The sequence below is a fragment of the Scyliorhinus torazame genome, chromosome 8 (assembly GCF_047496885.1).
Source record: "Scyliorhinus torazame isolate Kashiwa2021f chromosome 8, sScyTor2.1, whole genome shotgun sequence".
In the NCBI taxonomy this organism is placed as follows: domain Eukaryota; kingdom Metazoa; phylum Chordata; class Chondrichthyes; order Carcharhiniformes; family Scyliorhinidae; genus Scyliorhinus; species Scyliorhinus torazame.
This window is the reverse complement of record NC_092714.1, coordinates 114,313,957-114,341,130: the sequence shown is the minus strand read 5'-3', so window position 1 is coordinate 114,341,130 and position 27,174 is coordinate 114,313,957. Positions and strand designations below refer to the sequence as shown.

Here is a 27,174-nt window from a genome sequence, read left to right as displayed (position 1 = left end):
AGCCAGTCTAAAAAAGAATGATTTCTACATAATGCCTACCTTTTTTCCTCTCGTAGCTCCATTTCAGTGCGTTGCACCTCTTGCTCCAGTTTCCTTCCCCATGTATACATTCTCCAGGCCTGGAAAGCTCCGTGCTGACTCTTCCAATCAAATAAGGCCCTGGCTTTACCCATTTTAATCCTGCGTTCCAGAACCAGTTTATACCAAACTGAAAAATGTTTCTGCAAACACTACATTTAAATAGTAAATATTAGTTTACTGACACATCAATAAGGTTTAAAAATAGTAGAGTCCTCTTCAGATCATTATGTCAGATAAGGGTTTAATTCCATGTGGATATGATGTGTTGCAGCTGTAATATTTGGGAGCTGGTGGACAGCTGAGTGATTCACAGCAATCACATCTATAGGAAGTGTCTGCAGCTCAAGAAACTTCGGCCCAGGGTTCTTGAGTTGGGGTCAGGGCGTCAGACACTGTGATGCATCAGTGAGAGTCACAGTCATCCGGACACTTTTTGTTCCAGGAGGCAGTCACACTCTTTAGGGTAAGTAATTTAGATTTGGTCCCTGGTCAAGAACAGGAGGGTTTGACGGCAGGTTATGTAGGTATGGGAATCCTGAAGGAAGCAATGAATGAGTCTCAGCCTTTGCCCTTGTCAAACAGATTCTATGTCCTTCTAATTTGCATGGACAAGAGCACGGACTACAGGAGGATGAACAAACTGACCCCAGCACCATGTACAGGGGGCCACTTAAATTGGGAGAGTTAAAAGGAACATCGTAATTTTGAGGATGGTACAGTTAAAGGGATAGATATTTTCTCTGCAGCCAAAAGCATGAGTCCAAATGACGTGTTGCCTGTCTAGTGCCAGAGTTCAGGACATCTCTTCAGGGCTGGAGAGCAACATGGAGTGGGATGGCAAGAATCCTGCTTTCGTAGACCACATGAGTACTGTTCTGGGCAAGGCGTTTTCAGAACCCCAAAATGTATCATGGAGTTCAACCAACCTCTCCCTTTAATGGATTTGTTGCTTTTCCTAGCACACGGCTTTTCCCCTAGGTATATTACAATTATGGACACGTGGGTTTTTAAACACAAAACACTGTTTATTCCATGAACTCAACTTAACATCTTAAATAAACATTGGATCTCTTAACACCCCTTACTTCAAAGATAACTCAGAAAATATTACAACAGTAAATAATTCCTTAAAATGTTCCTTCAAACTTCCAAGAGACTTAACACCTTTAAACAAAATCACATCAGGTTAAAGGTTTCACTATTATGAGTTTAAATCACCCAAATGATCCAGAGATGGTCTTTTATGGCAGATATCCAGTTCACTGCAAAACACAGACACACACCCAGCTCTTTTCAAAACTGAAAACTAAAAACCTGCAAAACTAAACTGCAAAATGGCTGACCTGACCTCAGCCCCACCCACTCTCTGACATTACTGTTTTCTTTAAGGTACATTGCTTAAACATCCATGTCTTAAAAGTACTCTCACATGACAGTACCAATGACACAGGTACGATTCGGAAGGAGTCCTGCTCAGGGAATATGAGCAGGAAGGAGCAAAATTAAAAAGCAGAACCACAAAGGTAATAATCTCTCAATTGCTACATGACCCTTGAGCAAATTAGCATATGGTAAATAAGATTAGAGAATTCAACGACTGGGAGGGGATAAGTGGATTTCAATCCTTGGGGGCAGCAACACTGGGGAAGGAGGGAACTGTACGATTAGGACAGTCTTCATCTGAGCCACACGAGGACCAGAGTCCTGTCAAATTATATAACTAAGGCGTGGATAGGGCTTTAAACCATACAACAATGAGGCATGTTCATATGAGAGGAGATCTTGGAAAGTTATAGAGAAAAGACAAGGTAGCAATATGGTTAATGATAACCAGAGTCTTATAGGAGGATACAGGGCATACAAACATAAGAGTGCACCAGCAAATAAGGTCAAAGAAGGAAAAATTGGTAAAACACAAAATTAAAAGCTCTTTATCTGAATATTTGCAGGCATTTGTACCAAAACAGATGAATATATAGCACAAATAGAAATAAATGAGTATGACAGGATAGCCATCACAGAAATGTATATGGTGACTAAGAGTGGGACCTGAATATTCAGGGGTATTTTTTGTTTCGGAAAGACCGGGAGAAAGGGAAGAAGGTAGGGTACCTCTGTTAATAAGGATGAAATTAGTACACTTATGAGGAATGATCTTGGTTGGAAGATCAAGATGTGCGAATCAGTTTGGGTGGAGAAGAGAAATAGGGAAGGAAGTCACAGGTGGGAGTTATTTTAAATGCCCTCACATAGTAACTACATTGTAAGACAGAGTACAAATCAAGAAATAATAGACGTTTAAAGAAAGGTCCTGCAATAATCGTGGGAAATTTTAATCTTGATCGAGATTAAATTGGCAAAAGTAGAATGGAGGATGAGCTCATATGGTGTATTCAGGACAATTTCTAAGAACAATACATTCTGGAACCAAATAAAGAGAAGGCTATTTCAGACCTCGTAATATGTATCAATTAATCCTGTTTCAGGACCAATCAAATTGAGAATTAAAAGAAACGTTGTAATATAGAGGGAGTATAGTTAAGGAGATAGATATTTTCTCTGCAGCCAAGAGCATGAGTCCCAAAGGCCGTGTTGCCTATCAAGTGCTACAAGGTTAAGGTAGGACTAGGAAAGAGTTCATATGATGAATAAGATCAGAGAATTGAATATGTGGCTCAATGACTGGTGGGGGGAGAAGCGGGTTTCAATTAATTGGGAACTGCAGCTGTACTGGGGAACGAGGGAGCTGCCCAATTAGGACTTCACAATAAAGGATTCTCTTGGCAAGGCTGATCACAACATTGCCGATTGGGACAATTGCCAACATTGAGCTGAAAGGCATCGGTGGTAAAAGAGGACAATGGCTAGCACAGGGCTGTGAAGCATGATGGTAAAAGATGCCAACAGATTTGTCTATGTGAGAAAACTGTTTCTCAGCAGAATAACCTTTTGTAGGACAACAACTTCACTGATAACACTTTTTGGGAACATCAAGAACAAGGTTCGAATGACGTCTCAAAGCTGAATGTATTGTACAGCACCACCGATATTCACCAGCGATAACCCCGGGAACAACATTTGCTAGACATCAGACCTGAGTTTAAAAACCCACCAGCACCTACCCTTCAGAGTGAATCTGGCCAAGTTCTCTCTAATCGGGTAGTATATCTTTGATTCAAGTGTGAACTCTTAAGCTTATGTAACTGTTTAAATAGAGACATAGCTATAATAAACTTGTAATAATTCAACTGGCAGTGAGTATTCAATTCTGTCTGCATTCGTCAGTTGAGGCCAGCAGAGACACCAACAGACTTCTGGTGACGGCGATGTGCTGAGCAGACACACATCAGGTGGCTCTCCTCGAGACAAGAACTAAATAGGCACTTTTAGACGAATTTTGTCCGAAAATTCAAAGGCAATTTACACAACGGCAAAAAGAAAACAACCACACAAAAATGCCCACAAATGGGAGCTCGAGGGGTCAAAGGGATGGCAGAAGTGGCGGAAAGGGTCACTAGCAACAGGCGGATGAGGTGAAGGGGCCACCACCCAGGAGAGGGAGACCAACGACCCAAGCATCAGCCTCCCCCCCCCCCCCCCCCCCCCCGCCACACCACCTGGAGACAGATGGTAGAACTTCCTCATGAAGGAGCTGACTGCCATGAAACAGGCGATCAGGATAGAAATACAGGTGGCTGTCAAGGTGGTGGTGACAGCGGCTATGGTCACCATGCAAAAGACAATCGATGGCTGGGGAAGAAAGTGGAGGCACAGTAGAGGACAATCCTCAACCTGGACAAGGCCTCGGCAAGAGCAGAGACAGGATCGTCGCCCTGAATGTAGAAGTGAAAAGGTTGGTGGCGGCCCAAAAGAATTTAGAGGGGAGGACCAAGAAAATAGCTCCCGACGACAAAATATTCGGATCGTGGGCCTGCCAGAAGGCAAAGATCCGACGTTGCTCAAATGCGTAACCTAGTCGGGAGAGACAGCTTCCCAATTCGCCAGAGCTCGACAGAGCACACAGTTTTGATTTGATTTATTATTGTCACACGCATGCAGTGAAAAGTATTGTTTCTTGCATGCTGTACAAACAATGCACACCGTACATAGGGAAGGAAGGAGAGACTGCAGAACATAATGTTACAGTTATAGCAAGGTGTAGAGAAAAGATCAACTTAATACGAGGTAGGTCCATTCAAAAGTCTGATGGCAGTAGGGAAGAAACTGATCTTGAGTCGGTTGGTACGTGACCTCAAACTTTGGTATCTTTTTCCTGACGGAAGAAGGTGGATGAGAGTATGTCCGGGATGCGTGGGGTCCTTAATTATACTGGTTGCCTTTCCGAGGCAGCGGGAATTGTAGACAGAGTCGATGGATGGGAGGCTGGTTTGCGTGATGGATTGGGCTACATTCACGACCTTTTGTAATTTCCTGCGGTCTTGGGCAGAGCAGGATCCATACCAGGCTGTGATACAACCAGAAAGAATGCTTTCTATGGTGCATCTATAGAGGTTGGTGAGTGTCGTAGGTGACAAGCCAAATTTCCTTAGCCTTCTGAGAAAGTAGAGTTGTTGGTGGGCTTTCTTAACTATAGTGTTGGCATAGGGGGACCAGGACAGGTTGTTGGTGATCTGGACACCTAAAACCTGAAGCTCTCAACCCTTTCTACTTCGTTCACATTGATGTAGCTCAGGCCGAAACCCAAGGCCCTGGAGCAGCCGAGGGTGATCATCGTGACACTGTACCGATATCAGGATCGAGAGGGGATCCTGCGGTAGGCATCCTAGATGAGAGCGAGCACCTAGGAAGGACTCAAAATCTGAATTTACCAGGACTTGGAGCAGATCTGGCAAAAGGCAGGGCTGAGTTTAACCAGGCGATGTCTGCCTTGTACATCGGGCTGTGATTTGGTATGCTGATCCCAACTCGGCTCTGGGTCACATAACAGAACAAAGAGCACTACTATTTCAACACCCCGGGGGAGGCGAACAAATTTGTGTGAACCAACGTTCCAAGGGGCAGGCGAGGCAATGATCAAGGTTGGTCAGAGGGGGATCGCTAAAGAAACTGAGACTCATTTGACAGTGACTGTGTTGCCTCGCTCTGATCAAAATGACCGGGTCACAGGAAAGAGCGAGGACAGGAGAATGCAGGTGAGGGTATAGGCAGAGAAAGCGGCAGTCGGCGAGCATACGTTAGCGGCTAGAGCAGTCCTGGGAGGGGAGCCACACTAGCAGGGAAGGGACAGCTAGTACGGGAAGACAAACAGCAAGGGGGGGCCGTGGTGCACTTCTCGGCAGGGAGGGAGCGCCTGATCGGGGGGGGGGGGGGGGGGGGGGGGGGGTGGGGGGGGGAGGGGCGACAGGGAAGGGTATGCATAGGGGGAGACAGGGAAAGGGTGACACAGGGAGGGGGGGGGGGAGAACACAAAAGGAACTGAACGGGAAAAAGAGAGTTGGTTTTCGAATTGGCTTCGGCAGGTAAGGTGCAGGCTGAGGAGACAAATGGTGCCGCATTCAGCCACTTTGGAGAGTCCCTAAAGAAAGGGAAACCCTGGAGTGCAGGGGCCCACCCACGTGACGTACTCATAGTTGGTGGCCATGGTGGGTGCCCCCTGGTAAGAACGGTGACCGTGGCCATTTTGAATGGCCCCCTAACAAAGGGAAACCCCAGTATGCAGGGACGCATCCACCAGGTAAGTAGTGTTGATCCCGCAGGAGCGGAAGGACAAAAACCCCCAACCAGGATTATCACCTGGAAGGTCAGGGGACTTAACAGCCCAGTGAAAAGATCCAGAGTCTTCGCCCACTTAAGAAGTTTGCAAGCCGACATAGTCTTCCTGCAGGAGACTCACCTGAGGGAGAAGGACCGATTGCGGGTAAGAAAGGGCTGGGTGGGACAAACATGCCACTTGTGTTACGGGACAAGGGAATAGCCATACTGATTAGCAAAAGGACGAGGTTCACAGCGACAAGGACGGTTACGGACCAAGGGGGAACGGTACGTCATGGTCAGCGGTGCCCTGGACGGGGCATCGGTAGTGCTGGTAAATGTGTACTCGCCCAACTGAGACGACACAGGCTTCTTAAAAAAGACCACGGCGGAAATCCTGACATTGACACACATCAACTGATCATTGTGGGGCGACTTCAATTGTGTACAGGACCTACTTACGGACCGATCGAATCCTAGATTGGGGAAAAGGACAGGCATGGTTAGGGAACTGGGAGCATTCATGGAGCAGATGGGGGCAGTGGACCCATGGAGGTTTCTACACACTGGTGAGAAGGAATTCTCATTCTTTTCATCGGTCCACAAAGCATACTCAAGGATAGAAGTCTTTGCAATGAGGAAAGCGGTGCTTTCAGGAATAGTAAGGGCGGAATACCCCTTCGTATTCCTCTGACCACGCTCCGCATTACGTGGATGTGAGATTGGAGAAGGGCCATGCCCAATGCCCCATGTGGAGGTTGGGCACGGACCTCTTGGCCAATAAGGCCTTCTGCCAGAAAACATCACAGGCCATAGCCAAGAATGTTACTAATAACCAGAACAGGGAAGTCTCACCTTCCACGTTCTGGAAGGCACTGAAGGCTGTGATTAGGTGAGAGATGGTAGTCTACAAGGCGCGCAGAGACAGGGAAGAGAGGGAGGCCAGGCAACAACTGATCGACTCCATTCGGTAGGTCGCAGAAAGTACCCCGAGGCCCCGACCGTTGAGCTTCTGACAGAGAGGAAAAAAGAACAAATGGACTTTAATCTGCTATCCACCAGGAAAGCAGTGCACCAACTCCGCCAGATAAGGGAGATCTTCTTTGAACGCGGAGAAAAAACTGGTCACCTACTGGCTCACCAGCTGAGAAAACAGGCAGCCACGAGAGAGATAGCTCAGGTGAAGAATAGGACAGGCAGAGTGGTAACCGAGCAAAAAGAGGTTAACCGAGCGATCAAGACCTTCTACCGAGGGCTGTACACCTCCAAATCCCCCCGACGAGAACGCGGAGATGAAATGGTTCCTTGATGGACTGGACATGCGGTGGACATGGGGTCCAAGGTGGGGGAAGTGGAGGCACCAATAGGACTGGGAAAGATCATGTGGAGCATCAGCTCTATGCAGGCGGGGAAGGCGCTGGGACCTGACTGGTTCCTGGCGGACTTCCATAAAAGATTCACACCAGCCTTGGCCCCACACTTACGGGATATGTTCACAGGCTCGTTAGCGAGGAGCACTTTACTTCCAACGCCAACACAGGCCACGATATCACCGATACCCAAAAAAGACAAAACCCAACGGAATGCAGTTCATACAGAACCATTTCACTGCTCAACATTGATGCGAAGATACTCGCGAAAGTCCTGGCCAAGAGACTGGAGAACTGCCTACCGGAGGTGATGGCAGAGGACCAGACGGGCTTTGTCAAGGGTAGACAGCTAACTGCGATCATCAGGCGGTTGCTAAATGTAATAATAACCCCATCCAGGGAGAGAACAACAAAGGTGATCGAAACAAAAGAAAAAATGCTGGAAAACCTCAGCAGGTCTGGCAGCATCTGTAAGGAGAGGAAAGAGCTAACGTTTAGAGTCCAGATGACCCTTTGTCAAAGCTTTTTAACCCTTTTAACCAGAGGTGATCGTCTTCCTGGATGCAGAAAAGGCCTTCGACAGAGTCGAGTGGAAGTACCTCTTTGAGGTTTGGGCTAGGGACGAGGTTTACCTCATGGATGAAACACCTGTATAAAGCTCCCAAGGGGAGCCTTCAGACCAACACCATCAGCTCTGAGTACTTCCAGCTGCACAGAGGCACAAGGCAGGGATGCACGCTGTCCCACTCCTATTCGCCCTGGCAATTGAAACCCTGGTGATCACTCTGCGTGACGCGAGAAGCCAGAAGGGCATCCAAAGAGGGGGCAGAGGGCACAGTGTCACTCTATGCGGATGACCTGTTCCTCTACGTCTTGGACCCACAGAACGGCCTGAAAGCAATGACGCAACTCCTGGAGTTCAGAGTCTTCTCGGGCTACAAACTCAACCTGGGCAAGAGCGAGGCATTCCCGGTGAACCTGAAAGGGGGAGGGACAGAGCCGGAGGGACTACCATTCAAACTAGCCCAAAGCAACTTCCGCTACCTGGGGATCCAGATAGCCCATGACTGGACATGGACCCACAAGTGGAATCTGACCAGTCTGGTGGACGAAGTTAAAAAGGACCTACAGAGATGGGATGCACTCCCGTTTTCCCTGGCGGAGTTTCTCTTCCTGTTTAGATAATAATAATCGCTTATTGTCACAAGTAGACTTTAATGAAGTTACTGTGAAAAGCCCCTAGTCGCCACATTCCGGCGCCTGTTCGGGGAGGCCAGTACGGGAATTGAACCCGCGCTGATCCATACCGATCTTCATCCGCAAGACCTTTTTCCACAAGGTGGACAAAATCATCATGGCGTTTGTGTGGAGAACCCAAGGATCCCTAAGTCGACAGTGCAAAGGAGGAAAAATATGGGCAGTCTGGCCCTGCCGAATCAATACTATCACTGGGCAGCTACAGCCGCGAGGGTCAGGGGATGCACGTGAGAACCCAACATGGAATGAGTGTGGCTGGAGGAGTCCTCCTGCAAGGGAAGGAAACTCCGGGCCCTCGTCACGGCTGCGCTCCCAACCCCCCCCCCCCCCCCCCCCCCACCCCACCCCGACAAAGTACACATCCTGCCCAGTGGTGGTAGCCACACTGAAGACATGGAACCAAATGAGGCAGCATTTTGGTTTCACCGAGCTGTCCCCCGTGGCCCCCAACTGCGGCAACCAAATTCCCACCAGCTATGCTCGACGCCACCTTTATAAAATGGAGCCAGGATGGGGGGACGCCAGCAGTCAGGGACTTTTACATAGGGGACAGACTTGCGATTTTGGACAAATTGACGGAAGACTTGGAACTACCGTCAGAACAGGAACTCAGGCACCTTCAAGTTAAACACTTTCTCCACAAGGGGACGGCACATTAGAAGACACAAAATGCACTCAAAGAATGGTAGAAATCAAGAGTCAAAAGAGAGGGGAACTTAAGGCAATCACTTTCACTATTGAAAAAACACTGGGTAAACTAATGAGACAAAAGGATAACAAGTCCCCTGGACCTATTGGCCTCTTTTGGGGTCTTTTAAAAAGTGGCTGTAGGAGTGGCAGATGCATTGGTAGAATTCTTCCTAAATTCCCTGGATTCTGGAAAAAAAAACAGCAGATTGGAAAACCGCAAAGATTATACCTCCATTAAAGAAAGGATGGAGACAGAAAACAGAAAACTATAGGCCAGTTAATCGAATATCTATCATTGGGAAAATCCATTACTTAAGAATTCGTAGCATGATATTTTAAAAATCTTAATATAATTAGGCAGAGTCAAAATAGTTTTGTGAAGGGGAAACATCATTTGCCAAATGTATTAGAGATTTTTGACAATCAAGGGTAGAAAATGAGATACAGTAGATGTAGTGTATTTGGATTTCCAAAAGGCATCCGATAAGGTGCCACCTAAAAGGTTACTACACAAGCTCATGGTGATGGGGGCGATGTACTGTTAACTAAGAAATTAATGAGGAACATTATAATGAAAAGTAAGGGCAATAACTATGTGCTGCAGGATGATTGATTTACTACAGCACTGTCACGAGGATGAGTTACTTATACTTATAAATTTGATGAATACACAGGTGTTTGACTTAACTAGAACTATTGTAATGTTGTTAGCATAGTAACTGGGTCCTTCACCACTCAGGGCCATAGTTTTTATAGATTATTAACTTTCCCTCACCCGAAGCTGGTAAGCTTTAATCCTGGCTTCAACTTGTTGCATCACCCAAAGATGCTCAATCTTGCGATGTTCCTGGTCCTGCTGTTCCTGTAAGTCCATCAGCGCTTGCTTGACTTTTTCATGAACCGACAGTTTGCGTCGTTTCTCTTTTTCCAGATGCTCTCGTTCACTGTAAAACAAAATCAGCACTAAATTATTTGGATAATTTAAAAGAGATTATTTGCTATTTTTAATGACCAAATTGATATAATGTCAAAACATTCAAATGCTTTCCATCAAAAGCACTTACTTTTAGGTGCTGGAAACCTCATGAAGGATTCCTATAGTTACGTATTCTGGTCTTGGCGAAAACCAAGCCTCAGAAGTAGGTTTACAGTTGATTGAAGGCCAGGCTTCACGCTGTTGGTACAATCCCAGTGGATGTTATAACTGGACGGGAAGATCTCAGAAAGGAACCCTGACTCAAAAGACCATGGGTGGGATTCTCCATTGGCTGACGCTAAAATCGGGAAACGCGACTGGGTGGAGAATAGGTTCCAACAGCAAAATTGCGACGGGTGCCGATTTGACGGCAAATTGCAATTCTCCATCACCTCGACAGCAGCGTCAATGCATTCCAGAACGCATGTTCAGTAAATACCGTTTGCATAGCATTAGTGGGCCCGACCCGGTATTCACCAGGTCCTCCGATGGGCCGAGTTGCAGGCTGCATGGTTCACTAGTGCTTTTAGAAATTGTGAAATCGGCGTTGTAGCTAATGAGGGAGGGAGAGAAGGCAGGACACAGAGAGGCGTGACCATTGGCTGCCAGGCCGGACACAGGCTGGGCTGGGGGAGGGGCCATTGCCACTGCCTGCAAGGCAACCATCTTGCTGAGCACCCCACGGACCATCCACCTTGGTCCATGGTTCTGCAGTGTGACACCGGCCTTATGGGTGCTCCCAACACCCTCCTCCCTAAACCGGCCGCCCCCCTCCGCAGGGCATCTGGCAGCCCACCCAGGACAACACCCACTGAAGCCCCTATGGGGCGGGAGGTGGGGACCACGTTGCTGGCATGGGCAGCACCAGTTAACGGTACCTCTGGCACCAGGATGGCCGTCAGCGCCAGAGACCCCCACGGTGCAGGGCAACGACGGGGCCAGGGGCCAGTGTGCGGAGATGAGGGCCCAGTGATAACATGCATTGGCAGAGCCCATTGTGCCAACCGGGGCCATCATGTAGCCCGTTGCACCTGGTTGGGCACAGGAGTACACACCAGACTGGATATTGGAATTCAACCAGTAATGTCATCCTTCCTGCTAGTCGCCGCAGCCCTGGGGGATGCCCTGCGGCTGTACGAGCTGGCCCTGCAGTAGCGGAGAGTGCCGCAGGGGGACAGCCGTCTAAGATGGAGAGCCAGCCACCCAACAAGCCAGGGAGGAGTAGGATGAGGTGCCAAGGAGGCGCTGCATGTGGCCTCGCGTGTACCGGCAGCGCCTGTCATTCGAGGACCTGCCGGACGGGGCATCCGTTGAGTACTCCGGCTGAGCAGGGAGAAATGCAACATATATGCCAGATCATGGCGCAACTGGCACCACGGGGTTATGAGGGAAGACACTCACTTCCGGTGGCCATCAAGGTGATAGTCGGCCTGAACGTTTACATCATGTGGTTCTTCCAGACACCGAGTAGAAATCTGTCCAGGATCTTACAGATCTCGGTGCACAGGTGCATCCGTGCTGTCACGGAGGCCCTATATGCTCAGGCTGCTCAATACATCAATTTTCACGTGGACCGAGCCCATCAGGATGCATGGGGTGGGGGGGGAAGCAACTGGATGCATGTCCCCTTACGAGCACCTGCAGATGGCAGGCCGCTCTGCACAAACCTAAAGGGGTTCCACTCGATGAACGTGCAGCTGATATGTGACCATCAGGTGCACATAAAGCACGTCTGTGCCCGATACCTGGGCAGTGTGTACGTCGCGTTCATCCTGGCACACTTGACGATTGGGAAGGGGGTGGGAGTACACTGGCCAGGGATACTGACCGCATTTCACATCCCCCCCTCCCCCTCCATCCCCTCCGTGATACATACCTGCTGCACTACAGGGTGTGGACCCTGGGTGATCCCTGCATGTGAGCTGGCCATCCCATCACATGGTCCCATCAGATCCCTGGGGTGATGGCAGTGGGGACGTTCCAGTGGTTGGGGGGGGGGGGTTGGTAGGGGAGCCGAGGCCAACCACAATGTCCGCCCATTTCACCCCCCACCACTCTCCGCATCCCCTCTCTGGCCATCCCAGACCAACCCACCCCTCACACCCTTCTGACAGAGCACCAAGACAGGTTGCAACTCTGTGAACAGGTGCTTAATGTGACAACGTATATACAGGTTTGTGCCCTAGCCCCATCACAAAACTGTGCCCTGCACCCATGCCAACTTTTTATTTAAATTAAAAAAAAAAAAAATTTAGAGTACCCAATTCATTTTTACAATTAAGGATTAACGTAACCAATCTACCTACCCTGCACATCTTTGGGCTGTGGGGGAGAGACCCACGCAGACACGGGGAAAATGTGCAAACTCCACACGGACAGTGACCCAGAGTCGGGATCGAACCTGGGACCTCGGCGTCATGATGCAGCAATGCTAACCACTGCGCCACCGGGCTGCCCATTCATGCCAATTTAATTAGTGTCTAACGTTCTGGCCTTACCGGCCCTAACGCTACGTCTTTGTAGATCCCCAGACGATACAGCAGGAGTGTAGGTGGCCTGCTGCGATTCCCACCCTGCGAGCTTGGCCCCGTTGGCGGACGTCATCTGGGTCGACCGGGTTTGGATGGGCCCGGTTGCTGCTCGGGTGTCCCAGGTGGCGTGGTGGCGCCCTGTTCAGTCCACTGCCCGCCAGATGCGCCAGAGACAAGGAGGGGGAAGGGGGTAATCCGAGGTGCTGCGGTGTTCCGACACCTCCCCTGTGGGAATCAACGTCATGGGTCCCATCACCTCTTCCTCCCTCGGGATGCCAATGGCCTCCGGGCTACTCCATGGGACAGAGGTGCAAGCGGAGCTATCCTCTGAGGCTCCCCCGCCTCCTGGCGTTGCCAGTCCTGGATGCCCGCTCTGGTCTCAACTAGGGTCTGCATGCTCGCAGCCATGGAGCACAGGGAGTGGACCATCTCCATCAGGGACTGCGTCACTTTGATTGATTGATTTTTGTCACATGTACCGAAGTACAGTGAAAAGTTTTTTTCTACGACCATGGGAACGTACACAGTACATACAAAGTAGACAAAAGAATAATCGACAGAGTACATTGCCAAATGGTACATCAACAAATAGTGATTGGTTACAGTGCGGAACAAAGGCGGAACAAGGGCCAAACAAGAGCAGCATAGGGCGTCGTGAATAGTGGTCTTACAGGGAACAGATCAGTCCAAGGGAGAGTCGTTGAGGAGTCTAGTAGCTGTGGGGAAGAAGCTGTTCCTATGTCTGGATGTGCTGGTCTTCAGACTTGTGTATCTTCTGCCTGATGGAAGGGTCTGGAAGAGGGCAAAGCCTGGGTGGGAGGGGTCTTTGACAGTGCTGTCTGACTTCCTGAGACACCGGGTGTGAAGACAGAATCAATGAGAGGATGGCAATGGCAGTGATGCATTGGGCTGAGATTACCACACTCTGCAATTTCTTGCGATCTAGGGCCGAGCAGTTGCTGTACCAAGCTGAATGCCCTGTGACTGTGCCACCACCTCCTGGGTCTGTGTCACATCAACCAGTGACTATGCCATCTCTCTCTGGGACTGGGCCACCTCCCTCTGTGTATGCGCCATGTCGGCCAGCGCCTGGGCAATGCCGTCAACCTTCCCAGCCGTGGTCTGCTGTGACTGGCCACGCTCACAAACGCTGCTGCAATTTCCAGGTAGCATCTTCACAATCGATAGGACTGTACGTACCAGAAGCCTGAAACCTGTCTGGACAGAGCTAGTTCCTGGGGTCGACCTGTCCTTCGACCGTCCACCCCCTCGAGAGTTTCCACCGCCACCTGCTGTACCAGATCAGCTGTGTGGTGCGCTTCAGATAGTGTCCCATGAGCCTCTTCATTAAATGCCCAACCGAGGTGAATGTCTCTTGGATGGAGTGTTGGAGACAAATGTGACAGGAAGTCAGTATCATCCTCAGACTCAAGCTCCAGGGTGTCCCGCGTCTCAGGTTGAGGGCTACCGTCCGAGCTGCTCTCGCCGTCGGTGGTCGGTTCACATAGGGGCTCCAGCTGTGGCACTGGCTGGGGGCGGGGGATGCCAGACGGACCCGCCCCATCTCCAGCAGTCCTTGCAAGATACATGACAAGAGCATGATTAGACCACGGGCCGAGGAGAGTTGAAGGCGAGGATGAGGGTGAGGGATGGTGGTGGGGATGGTGTAGGGATGTAGCTGGGGTGATGGTGAGGGTAGCATGGGGCGGTGTTAGGGGGGGGTTGACACGTGTGTCACGGGGAACTGCAACTCAGCAGGTCTCACTTCCTCGCCCGCCGCTGAACTCCACCCCGGCGACCTATCTTTCCTCCAGTCCGCCGACCACGTCCAGGGCCCTCTGCTCTTCCACGGTCAGGTGCCACAGGTCTGGCGGTCCCCCCACTGTCTTCTCCCTCTCCCGGCCATTATGGCGGCCTTCTCCTGGGAGGGGGGTTGCAAACAGAAAACGACAATGTTCGACAGTCCGATGCATGCAGTCCAGGGGGTGGGTAGTTGGTGGCCTCAGTGGCCAGGGTACCCGGCCAGGCGGCTGGTATGGGTGCCAGTACGTGGTGCAGGGTGTGGGGTTCTGCCATCCTGCGGGTTGGGGGGGGCGTCGAGTTTCGGGTGTGTGGGACGCAGGTTAGTGCCAGGGGCACAGTGTTGCCTACTCACCCTGGCTGCCCTGAGGGAGTTGTGCAGTTTTTTCGGGCACTGCTGGACGATCTGGATAGTGTTACTGGTGGCATTGACAGCCTTTGCCACCTGCACCCAGGCACGGCGAATGGTGGCGACTGGCAGCCTCCTTCGCGGGCCAGGGTACAGGGTGTTGATGAAGGTGGAGCTGCTCTGCTTGCTGCCATCTTGTTTGCTGGGCTGGGATGGTGTGTATGGGGATTGAAGTGTGTATATGCGGCTGCAGCTTGTCAGCCTTCTGAGTGTCAATCGCGAAACCGGCAGATCCTGCAACGCTTCTCATTGGAATCAATTGTGTTTGGTCCCCACAACAGATGCAGAATCGGTCCAGGTGCGGCACCAGTTTTGCTGTCGTGGAACTCCGTGAATCCTACGCGGCATCAACACTTAGTCTCAGAAATAGAGAATCCAGTCCCATAACCTCTACGTTTTTTAGAAAACGTGGAGAAACAGAGTCACAGGAATGCCAATTAATGTTTGACAACAGAAAGCATTTATTAACCACGAAAAGCTTGACTATAATACAATACTTCGTCACTCCCATTTATCTTCACAAATGTACACAGGATTTAAAGGGTAACATGGGTTATGAAATATATATTGTGCTATAATAGTCTTGGTCAATACGCAGTCCCTTTAAACCCACAAGTTGACTGTGTTCAGAGACACTCCACTCTGAAATAAAGTGGTCAATGCCACCAATCGAACTTCTGTGGATTTTCTTCAAATCCTCCCAGATGACTGTCACATAAGTGCTTCCAAACTCCATTCTCAAAAGTCTCACTCTAAAATCTTCTTTCAAACAATGCTTTCCCTCAGCTGTTTTCATCAAGGATCCTTGGATTTGTTTGTTGTCACATGCACCGAGGTACAGTAAAAAGTATTTTTCAGCGTGCAGCTCAAACAGATCATTTAGTACATGAAAGGAAAGAAAATACCATCTCCATGTTTTCAACTATCCTTTCAAACAAGGCTCCCTCTCCACTGTTTTAGCAAGGATCCTCCTCCAGGCGTTCCAACTATCCTTTCAGCATTTCTTTGTCTTGAATTGCCACCGCATCCAAACTTCCACCGCACTTGCAATTGCTTCCAATCTGTCTGTTTTTTCCCTACCCAGGTTTGCACTTCCAGCTCTGCATTTAGCTTCGGTGACCAGCACCCTGTTCCAATGGCAGTTCCTCTGTGTTCCTTTGACTTCAAATTTCCTGGGGCTTCTTTTTCATTCCATAGTTTCCAAAACTAACTGTCCTTTAACTTCTGGACTTGCTTTCCTGCTCATTACCCCACGATAAGGCTTTCCTGCTTCAAGCAGAACTGAGAGCTGTTCACACTCTCGCTTTCTATTTCCAATTGCCTGGATCCTGAACACCAAAACTGAAAAGGTCTGCTCCCTAAAAGTGGCTCGTGGTTGCTAAGCAACATCTCATTCTTTCCCTAAGGTCGTGTTTACTTTTCTCATCGTATATTCTCTCAGCGCATGTTTGAACTGAAACCAAAATCTCCATACACGCAAACGCCTTTGTTTAACATGAATCTAACTAGATTCACAAAAACAATAAATGAAACCACCTAAATCTATACCATATTTCTAATATTTAAAACTACCAATATAGATCACTTAAAACTACCTTGACAATGTGGGTCCCCCTGGATGTACCAAGGAGGCAATTTTATTTCATTAAATTCTGCAATGGATTTTTCCACTTAAAAATAAAAGTACATGGAAAGGCAAGGGAGTAAGGTGAAAGAAGCAAAACATTTGCTCTTTTTTTTAAGAATCCTTTGTGTGTACTCTTAACATGAACAGCTTAATAACAGAAATTAAGCATTTTCCAATAACTACTAAAGGAGAGGATATAATTTCCTGAAAACAATATTCTGAATGGAAAAATAAAACCAAATTCTAATTTCAGAGATGCATGTTTTTTAAACTTCATTTTCTCCTTCCTCCAAATAATACATAATTAATTAAAGTATTATAAACACTTGGAGTAGTTACTTTGACTGATTATTAACTTACATTCGCTTTGCTTCACCCATTATGTATCTCTTTTCCATCATTTCTTTCCGTAATTGCACCATTTCTTTTTTAATATGTGCTTCCTCTTTCTTGGCCTGTCGAGCTTTTCTTCTGTCTTCATCTTGTAGCAGCTGCTGAGCTTTAGCATGAGCAAATTTCTTCATGGCTTTCTCCTGCTTCTGTTGCTCCAACTTAGCCTGCCTTTTCAGACGGTTCTCTCTCACCTTTAAATTATAGACTGGAATAATTATTCCTGGAAATCTAAGTCTACATGGTTTCAAGATAATTCTGTTTGTTTTTTAATTTAAGAAAAGAAACATGAAGTCCCCTTAAAAGTAAAAAACGCCCAAAATACTTAAAAGCAGCAGTTTCATTAAAAATATATTCAAATCAATTATATCCTTGTGCAGTAAAAAAAGATGATTCGCTTTTTGTGCTACAGCATATAGGCTGCACATTTCAATTCTCCAGACCAAAATATAAGTTAAGTGATGATTATAACTACAGTACTGTTCTTAACAACCTGGTACACACCTGTTGGTGTCTTGCCTCCATGCTGAGGCAAGGGTCTTTGTACTTTTTCTGCTGTCTTTCTTCATCGATCCCAAGATCCTCAAGGATGCCAGACTCCACCACTTTTGTCTCCAAGAGTTGCTGTAAGAAGGTTTCTGCTGCAGCACTCTCTTTTTCTTGTTCCAAATAACTGTACAATTCTGTAATGATACATGCATTATATGTAATAAATAACTCTTGGATAAGGGGTGACTTTTTGTGGGTAATAAGCCGAAGACAAACATAGACACTGGTCCAAATTATGGCCCAGCAAATGACTGCAATTTATTTCTTTGTGCTTTTCAAATCTTTAGACTTCAGGGGCGTCATTCTCCGACCCCCCGCCGGGTCGGAGAATGGTCGTTGGCCGCCGTGAATCCCGCCCCCGCCCCCGCCGAAGTCTCCGCTCCTGGAGATTGGGCGGGGGCGGGAATCCGGCAGCGCCGGTTGGCGGGACCCCCCGCTGGATTCTCCGGCCCGGATGGGCCGAAGTCCCGCCCAGAAATTGCCTGTCCCGCTGGCGTAAATCAAAGCTGGTATTTACCGGCGGACCAGGCGGCGTGGGCGGGCTCGGGGTCCTGGGGGGGGGGGGCGCGGGGCGATCTGACCCCGGGGGGTGCCCCCTCGGTGGCCTGGCCCGCGATCGGGGCCCACCGATCCGTGGGCGGGCCTGTGCCGTGGGGGCACTCTTTCCCTTCCGCCTCCGCCACGGCCTCCACCATGGCGGAGTCGGAAGAGACTCTCCCCACTGCGCATGCGCGGGAAACTGACAGCGGCCGCTGACGCTCCCGCGCATGCGCCGCATTTCCGCGCCAGCTGGCGGGGAAACAAACGCCATTTCCGCCAGCTGGCGGGGCGGAAATCCCTCCGGCGTCGGCCTAGCCCCTCAATGTTGGGGCTAGGCCGCCAAAGATGCGGAGCATTCCGCACCTTTGGGCCGGCGCGATGACCGTCTGATTGGCGCCGGCTTTGGCGCCAGTCGGCGGACATCCCGCCGTTGGGGGAGAATTTCGCCCCAGGACATCAAACTGCCTTTGTTTTATTGTACTGTCATGTCTATTTTCACTTATCAGTAACTTTGCTTGCATTGTTCTAAATAGCTATATTTTGAAACAAAAGGAATATTCTAACATCTTTTTTTCCAATTGGTATCTTAGTATTATTTTTTGTTCGTTTTGATCTTTCTAATTTCTGGTAAAATACTTTAAAATGCCTGTTTCCTTTTAAAAGATTATTTAGCAGAAGTCTGTTCTTTATTTCTTGGTAATGCCACAATCACATTTACTCATTGAGATTCTTTTTGCTTTATGGGCTGCAAACTGGTTTATCATTGGTGGCCAGACTTGCTTTTTTTTTTTTTTTTTACATTAAACCTTTGCTCTACTGATTCATTAAAGGGTATCTGGAGCTTTTTTTTTCAATCCATCAAAGCCAAGGATGCAACTACATCCAGAATAGATAACTGGAACTAGAAGGGAGCAAAAACTAGGTAAACAGATGTTTTGATGTTATCTGTTTAAAAACAAATACATACAGAGGAGATAGATTTTCAATCCATGCCAATATGTTACCTGTAATCCCTGTGCTTTAATTTTGCACATTAACCTCATGAGGAAATTCATCAAAAACATTCTGAAAATCCAAATACAGCACACTCGTTCACCCTTAGCTATTCTGCTAGTTACGTCCTCCAGAAACTCCAATCACGTTTGACAAACCTACTGGAGTTTTTGGATGGCGAGCCGGCGCCACTGCAGGGATTACCCCTGGGGGAACCATTGTAACTGCCTTTTGTGAAGATAATTCAAAAGGAACTGAATTTGAGTAGAAATAAATTGATAAAGGGGTGTACAAGTATAAACAATAACTTGAAATATATATTTATAGATGAAGCACTTGGTATTTCAATTAAAATCTTTGTGTGTCTGAAAATTTAGAGCTAAAAAAACCAAAGACACAACAAATGGCCTCACCATCAAATTTTTCACATACAGGCATTCTAGAGGTCGTCTGTGATGAGTATGCGCACACCTCTAAGTTACTAATGTAGCGTTCTTGTTCTTCAGTTTCTTCATATTCTAATTCTGGTTTTATCTTGGAATTCATCCATTCATGGAGCAACGCTTGAGCTACATAGAAAGAACTGAAAAACTGTGACAGGCAGTTTATACTGGATATTTTTAGTACAATGCACACTGCTATTGCCATAAACAATTAACTATAAACTTTAATGATCCCCAATTCAAACATGAGAATGGGACATTCTACTTTAAGCTCTAATAAATAATTTTTTTTAAGAAGTGATGCTAAGTAGAGAAATGGCGAACATTGTGCCGCGAGGCATGATGGTAAAAGAGGCTAACCGATTTGTGTGTGTGTGTGAAAACTGCAACTCAGCAAAATGAGTTTTCTGGGGGGAAAACAACAACAACTTGCACATCTGGATTCTTCACTGATAACACTTGGTGTTGAAACAGCGAAAACAAGACTCTCAAGGAAAACTGATGTGTACACACTAAAGAATTGTTTATAACTAAGAACTAAAAACCTTACAAAAAGAAGAAGCTTCCGAGATTTCAGCATTGATAAGCCTGGGATCAACATTTGCAAGAAGAGACCTGAGTTTGAAAACTCAGACCAGAGCACATCCTCCAGAGCGAACTGGCCAATTCTCTCTACTGGTATTTTGAGTTTGAGTTGTGAGTCTTGAAACATATGTAACTGTTCAAACAAGCACATAGCTAAACTCTCAGTGAGTTAAATAAAACTGTATTAAATAAAGTTTGTATTACGTATAATCCACATTACAACTGATTAGTCTGTTTCGTCAGTTGAAACCAGTAGAGGCAACAACAGTGAAGTTTCAATGTTCAACTTCATAAGCATGCCTAATATTTTAATAGATGCAGTTAAATGTTCATTACTCAAAATCTAATAAACTGACTCAAAATATTTTTGGAAAAGTTGTGGAAGGATGAAGTGATTGTGATTTCAAACACCTGTAACATCAACAAAATACACAGTCCATCAAATCACAATCGACAGTTTGTACAATTTATCCCCTTTTATTCCCTCCCTTCCCCCTCCCATTTCACCTTCCCCCGTGACGAAGAACTCCTCAAATAACATCATGAACAGCTCCGACCGCACCTCAAAGCCCTCCTCCGACCCCCTCAATTTGAACTTAATCTCCTCTAGCCGGAAAAGTCATGCAGGTCCACCACCAGCAAGCCACCCCTGGCGGGGTATCTGACCTCCAATTTAACAGGATCCTTCACCGGGCAATCAGAGAGGCGAAGGCCACCACACAACACCCTTCCCCTTCGCAGCTCAGGCACTTTCGACCCAAAGATCACCACCAATGGGTCTGGCCTAACCTCCATCCCACTATCTTAGATAGCGTCCCAAACACCACTTCCCAAAAGCTCTCCAGCTTCTCACAGCTGCAGAACATGTGAACATGATTTGCCAGCCCTGCCTGCACCTCACACCCATCGGCCACCCCCTGGAAGAAGCCACTGATCCTCGCCCGAGTCATGTGAATGCACCACTTTGAACTGAATCAGGTTCATCCTTGCGCAGGAGGAGGTCGAGTTCACCCGCTGCATCACCTCAGACCATAGCCCCCAAACTATTTCCCTCCCTAGCTCCTCCTCCCACTGACTCTTGATCCTCACCACCTGTGCCCCACCCCGCTCCCCTGATCACCCGTATATATCTCCAATCCTGCCTCCCCCCCCCCAGTTGTCAGGAAGCAGCAGGTGCTCCCAACAGTATGTACTCCGGTAGCTTGGGGAACGTCTGCCACTCCTTTCGCGCAAAGTCCCGCGCCTGCATATATCTAAACTCACTTCCCCTCGGCAGCTCAAATCTCCCCTGCAGCTCGTCTAGTCCCACAAACTTCCCCTCCGAGAATATGTCCCTAACCCGCTCCAGCCCCACCTCCCTCCACTTCCCATACATCCCGTCCATCTACCCTGTCTTAAACCTGTGGTTCCCACACAGTGGCGTCAATATCGACATTCTTTCCAGCTTGAAACGCTTCTTCAAATGGTTCCATAATCCTGATTGTTGACTGCACCATCGGACTCCCCCTTTACTTTCCTGGTGCTAACGGCAACAGGGCTATCACCAGGGCCCTCAGACTAGACCCCGTACACGACTCCTCTTCCAACCTGACCCACACCGCCCCCTGATGGAGTCATAACTACATTCTGATGTTGCTGGAGAGCTGCCTACCCTTCACAAAACCAGTTTGATCCTCAGAGACTACCACTGGCACACACGCCTCCATCATACCCACCAACATCTTCACCGGTTCTTTTACGTCTCTATTTAACAAAGAGATGGGCCTGTACGACCCACACTCCAGTGGATGCTTCCGCTTCTTCAGGATCAATGAAATTAATGCCTGAGATGTGTCGCTGGCAACTCCCCTCTCTCCCCCACCTCACTGAACATTCCCAACAGCTGGGGGGCCAACTCTGTTGCAAACACCTTACAAAAGCTGTCTGGCCCCAGGGTCTTCCTCGACTGCATTATCCTGATACTATCTATTACCTCCCTTAGCTCCAGCGGCTCCTCCAATGTCTGTCTCTTCCCCTCCTTCAGCTCTGGGAACTCTTAACCCATTCAAGAATCAGCCCATATCCCCCACCTCTCTACCTGGTCCAACCTCATACAACTTCTCGTAGAACCCCCTAAACACCTCATTTATCTTTTCCGGCTTCCACACCACCTCCCCATTCTCCACCTGCACCCATAAAATTTCCCTAGATGCCGTCCGCTACCACAATTGGTGGGCCAACATACAGTTCGCCTTCTCTCCATATTCATACTGCACCCCCTTTGCCCACCGCCTTGCCCGTCGCCAACTTGTCAAACTGCCCCTTCAACCTCTTGCACTCCGCCAACAACACATTCGTGGGGCTCTGAATATCTCCTATCCACCTCAACTATCTCGTCCAACAGCCACCTGTGGGTCCGAAATTACAATTCCCGCATACCCTGCCCCCACCACCCCCATCAGCACGGCCTGACTCACCACAAAAAAGTAGATTCTAGAATCCACCTTATACATCTGCGAGAAGGAGTATTCTATTCATCCTGGGTTTCTGAACCTCCACGGATCCACCATCCACATACCCTCCATAAACCCTCCCAGCTCCTTCGCCATCCTCAACCTTCCCATTGACTTGGGGCTCGACCTGTCCACTTTCTGCTCCATTACACAGTTGAAATCCCCACCCATAATCAGTTAGTGCGTATCCAAGTCCAGAATCGCCCCAGTAGCACCTTTACAAACCCCACATGGACCCAGATAGGCACGTATACATTAACTAACATACCTTCCTCCACGGGTTTTGCACTTCCCTGAACCCACAAACCCCATTCGCTTGCTCAACAAAATGTCCACCCCCCTTGACTTTGAATCAAACCCCGAGTGAAACCCCACCCATTCCGTCCTCAGCCTCACCTCATCCTTCACCTGGAGATGTGTCTCCTGTAAAAAGAAATCACCTCCGCTCTCAATCCCCTCAGGTGTGCAAGAAACCTGAGACCTCTTAATCGTCCATTTAGTCCCGGACATTCCATGTCACAATTCTTACCGGAAGCTTATGCCTCCATTCCCCTCTATTGTCTGCCATCACCCCCCATCAGCTCTGACTCATCTATCCCATTCTGAACTGGGACCATCCAAAATGCCCCCCTCGCCACCCATGATCATGCTCAACCTCCAAACCCACCATGTCGCATTCGCCCCTCCCCCCCCCCCCCACAATCCTTCCCCCCACCCCCCAACCTGGCCATTCCTCTTGACCTTCTTCCCCACCTCATCTCTGTTCACTAGCATTGCTTATTAGTGTGGCAACACCCGCCCGAAGGCTCCCCCATTGCACGCCCTATCACCCCTACCTCCACCAGTCCCTCCTCAGTCTGCGCAACTAGCCCCTAACACCCTGAATAACGACAATACCATCGACACCATCCATGGGCCCCATCCAACCCACTCCTTACATGAAAAAACCCCCACCAAAATTCACAAACAACCTCCTCCCAAAAACAAAACAACTTCTAAAATCTCCCCCCTTCAACAATATAAAACAGCTATGAACATCCAACGTTTGCGGACTTAATCCTCCCTCACACATTGCCTCTCAGTTCTCCCCCAACCCATGGTCCCTTATCAAGTCATTTGCCTCCTCCAGCATCTCATAATAGTACTCCCAACCATCATAAGCTACCCAGAATCTGGCTGTGTACAACACCCCAAAACAAATCTTCCGCCTGTACAACACTGCCTTGGCCTTGTTGAATCCTACACGCATCTTTGCCAGCTCCGCGCCAATCCACATTAATCCGGAGTCGATTACCCTCCCATTCAGACTCGCTTCGCTCTGGCCCACCTCAGGATCTTCTCCTTGTCCACAAACTTGTGCAACCGCACAAACACCGCCCACGGCGGCTCCCCTGCTCTTGGCTTCTGCCTCAAAGACCTGTGGGCCCGATCCACCTCTGGGACCTTGACCAGCACCTTCTCCTCCACCAACCCGGCCAACATCCTTGAAACGCGGTGCTTATTCCCTCCACACCCTCCGGCAGACCCACAATATGCAATTTCTGTCGTCTGGACCTATTCCTCCCCCTTTACCAGCAGCGACTGGCATAGATCCCTCAGGATCCCCACCTCCGCCTCCAAACATACAATACGGTCACTCTGGTCAGATACCACCTTTTCCACCTCACGTATCGTCGTCATTCCTTGTGCCTCGAGGCACTTCTCCACCCGATCCAACGACCCTCGCAGATGTGCCACTGCTCCCTCAATCGCCCTCGACCAGTCATTGCACATCTTCTTCCTCTGCTATCAAAATTCCTCCTTGATGAAGCTCATCAATTGATCCATCTGAGGCTTTCCCACCGACGACCCTTCTCCCTCAGCCTAAACTGGTGCTGCGCTACAGGTCTCCTCCTACATTTAAAGTAACTATTTGGTTATGAAATGTTTTGGGATGTGAAGATGCTATATAAATGCAAGTTTCTTTCTTTTTGCTTCTTAAAAGCAAAGTGGGCTCAAATAGTTATTTTTCAGTTGAATGGGTCTACAGGGATAGCTCATTGAGAGGGCGGGACGCATGGTCGCTTTCTGCATTGTAGAACATGTAATCTATAAAGCATGTGAGACTCTTACATAGGTTTTCCCAAGTTCTAGTGAATGGTGCTACAAGTTTCAATGTTAACGAATTGAAAAATGAAATCATATGAGTCCAATTTGCTCCGGCAATCAATAGCACTTGCTAAAATTTGATGTTTAAAATGAAAATAATGTTCAGAAGTTGCTGTCAGTGATACCCTGCTCCTCCAAAAACAGCACAATAACAATATCCCATTCAAATATAATGAAATGTGTGAGATTTCTGTACTTTAGCTGGAGTAGAACATAGAACATTACAGCGCAGAACAGGCCCTTCGGCCCTCGATGTTGCGCCGACCTGTGAAACTACTCTAAAGCCCATCTACACTATTCCCTTATCGTCCATATGTCCATCCAATGACCATTTGAATACCCTTAGTTTTGGCGAGTCCACTACTGTTGCAGGCAGGGCATTCCACACCCTTACTACTCTCTGAGTAAAGAACCTACCTCTGACATCTGTCTTATATCTATCTCCCCCCAATTTAAAGCTACGTCCCCTCGTGCTAGACATCACCATCCGAGGAAAAAGGCTCTCACTGTCCACCCTATCCAATCCTCTGATCATCTTGTATGCCTCAATTAAATCACCTCTTAACCTTCTTCTCTCTAACGAAAACAGCCTCAAGTCCCTCAGCCTTTCCTCATAAGATCTTCCCTCCATACCAGGCAACATTCTGGTAAATCTCCTCTGCACCCTTTCCAATGCTTCCACATCCTTCCTATAATGCGGCGACCAGAATTGCACGCAATACTCCAAATGCGGCCGCACCACAGTTTTGTACAGCTGCAACATGACCTCATGGCTCCGAAACTCAATCCCTCTACCAATAAAAGCTAACACGCCGTACGCCTTCTTAACAACCCTCTCAGCCTGAGTGGCAACTTTCAGGGATCTATGTACATGGACACCGAGATCTCTCTGCTCATCCACACTGCCAAGAATCTTACCATTAGCCCAGTACTCTGTCTTCCTGTTATTACTTCCAAAACACATACAAACTCATCAGAAAATGTTAGGGAGTGTCCATTCCAGTCAATTAAGATTGGAAAGTTTGAATTATTGTCAAAAAACCTTTCTGGAACAGAATAAAAGGAAAATACTTTAGAGGTCTTCTGCAAACTGGTCACCCAGTCTGTGTTTGGTCGTCTGAATGTAAAGGACACTCCATTGCGAGTAGCAAATACAGTAGACTAAATTGAAAGAACAAGTAAATCGCTGCTTCAACTAGAAGGTGTGTTTGGGACTTTGAACAGTGAGGAGGGAGATGGAAAAAGAGGAAGGGGGTTACACCTCTACTCAGTCCGCAAGCACTTTCCTGACCTTCTTCTTGCTTGGCACTTTAATTCACCACTTTGCTCTCATGCTCACATTTGTATTCTTGCTCGGCTACAACATTCCAGCAAAGTTCAATGCAAGCTTGAAGAACAGCCTCTCACTTTCCGATTATGTACTTTACAGCCTTCTTGATTGAGTTCAACAACATTCCATGAACTCTGTCCTCCATTTTGATTTTTTTTTTACAATGGCCAATCTGTATCTGTTTTTATGGTTTTACTTTCAGACAGAGCTGTTCATTATTCTGCTGCTAACACCCACTCTGGACCATTGCTTTGTTTCTTTCCTACAGCCATTACCACTCTTTTTGCCTTCAGTTTCATTATATTTTTGTTATTCAATCTCTCCCAGCCTCTATCCTATCCCAGGCATTCCCTTTATCTAGTTGGAACCAGGTAAAACTCATTTCTATCTTCCTTCAGTTCTGAAGAAGTCGTACTTCATTCAAAATGTTGGGCAAAATCAAACGACTGTGCCTGACAGAGGACGCAACCCGGTTGGTAAATCTCGCGAGAGGTCTCTCGTGAGCTTTACCCGGATCGCTATGTTTCATGAGATCTGACGGGATCTCGCAAGACGTCGATATCTGGATCCCGCCATTAATGGGCGGGACCCAATTCTGCATATTAAAGTGTGCAGTAAGCACCCTTTGATATGCACTCGCCAGATCTAACTAGTCCCCAGAATCGAATCCCCTCACCGAGTGGTCCAGCCAGGCGCCATTTATCACTGGTTTCCACAAACGGGGACCAGGTGGAATTGCACTTGGACTCCTGGGCAATCTGAGGCCCGCAGATGATTGGCCTCTGGGCAGGTTGACACCCTGACACTGGATTGGATTGGATTTGTTTTTTGTCACGTGTACCGAGGTACAGTGAAAAGTATTGTTCTGCATGCAGCTCAGACAGATCATTCCGTACATGAAAGGAAAATACATAATAAGGAAAACATAAAATACACAATGTAAATACATAGACATAGATATCGGGTGTAGTACTACTCAGTAGAGAAGATGGGTAAAGAGATCAGATCAGTCCATAAGAGAGTCATTTAGGAATCTGGTAACAGCGGGGAAGAAGATATTTTTGAATTTGTTAGTGCGAGTTCTCAGACTTTTGTATCTCCTGCCCGATGGAAGAAGTTGGAAGAGTAAATAAGCCAGGTGAGAGGGATCTTTGATTATGCTGTCCGCTTTCCCAAGGCAGCGGGAGGTGTAGACAGTCAATAGATGGGAGGCAGATTTTTGTGATGCACTGGGTGGTGTTCATGATTTTC

The 27,174-nt window shown here is 48.0% G+C and overlaps 1 protein-coding gene across 3 annotated transcripts in view; it reads right to left on the bottom strand.

Annotated features, from left to right (window-relative positions):
• ccdc191 (coiled-coil domain containing 191) overlaps positions 1 to 27,174 on the bottom strand; it is an 85,796-nt gene that overhangs the window by 44,173 nt on the left and 14,449 nt on the right. For 2 of the 3 annotated variants that reach the window (XM_072514052.1, XM_072514053.1), the window contains exons 4-8: positions 19,339 to 19,494; positions 17,348 to 17,526; positions 16,814 to 17,037; positions 9,886 to 10,054; positions 40 to 230 (exon numbers count right to left, since the gene is read on the bottom strand). In XM_072514052.1, the coding sequence (XP_072370153.1) occupies positions 40 to 230; positions 9,886 to 10,054; positions 16,814 to 17,037; positions 17,348 to 17,526; positions 19,339 to 19,494 (919 nt within the window). Of the gene's footprint in view, positions 1 to 39; positions 231 to 9,885; positions 10,055 to 16,813; positions 17,038 to 17,347; positions 17,527 to 19,338; positions 19,509 to 27,174 lie in introns of all 3 variants that reach the window. The other variant, XM_072514054.1, reaches the window with a different exon arrangement.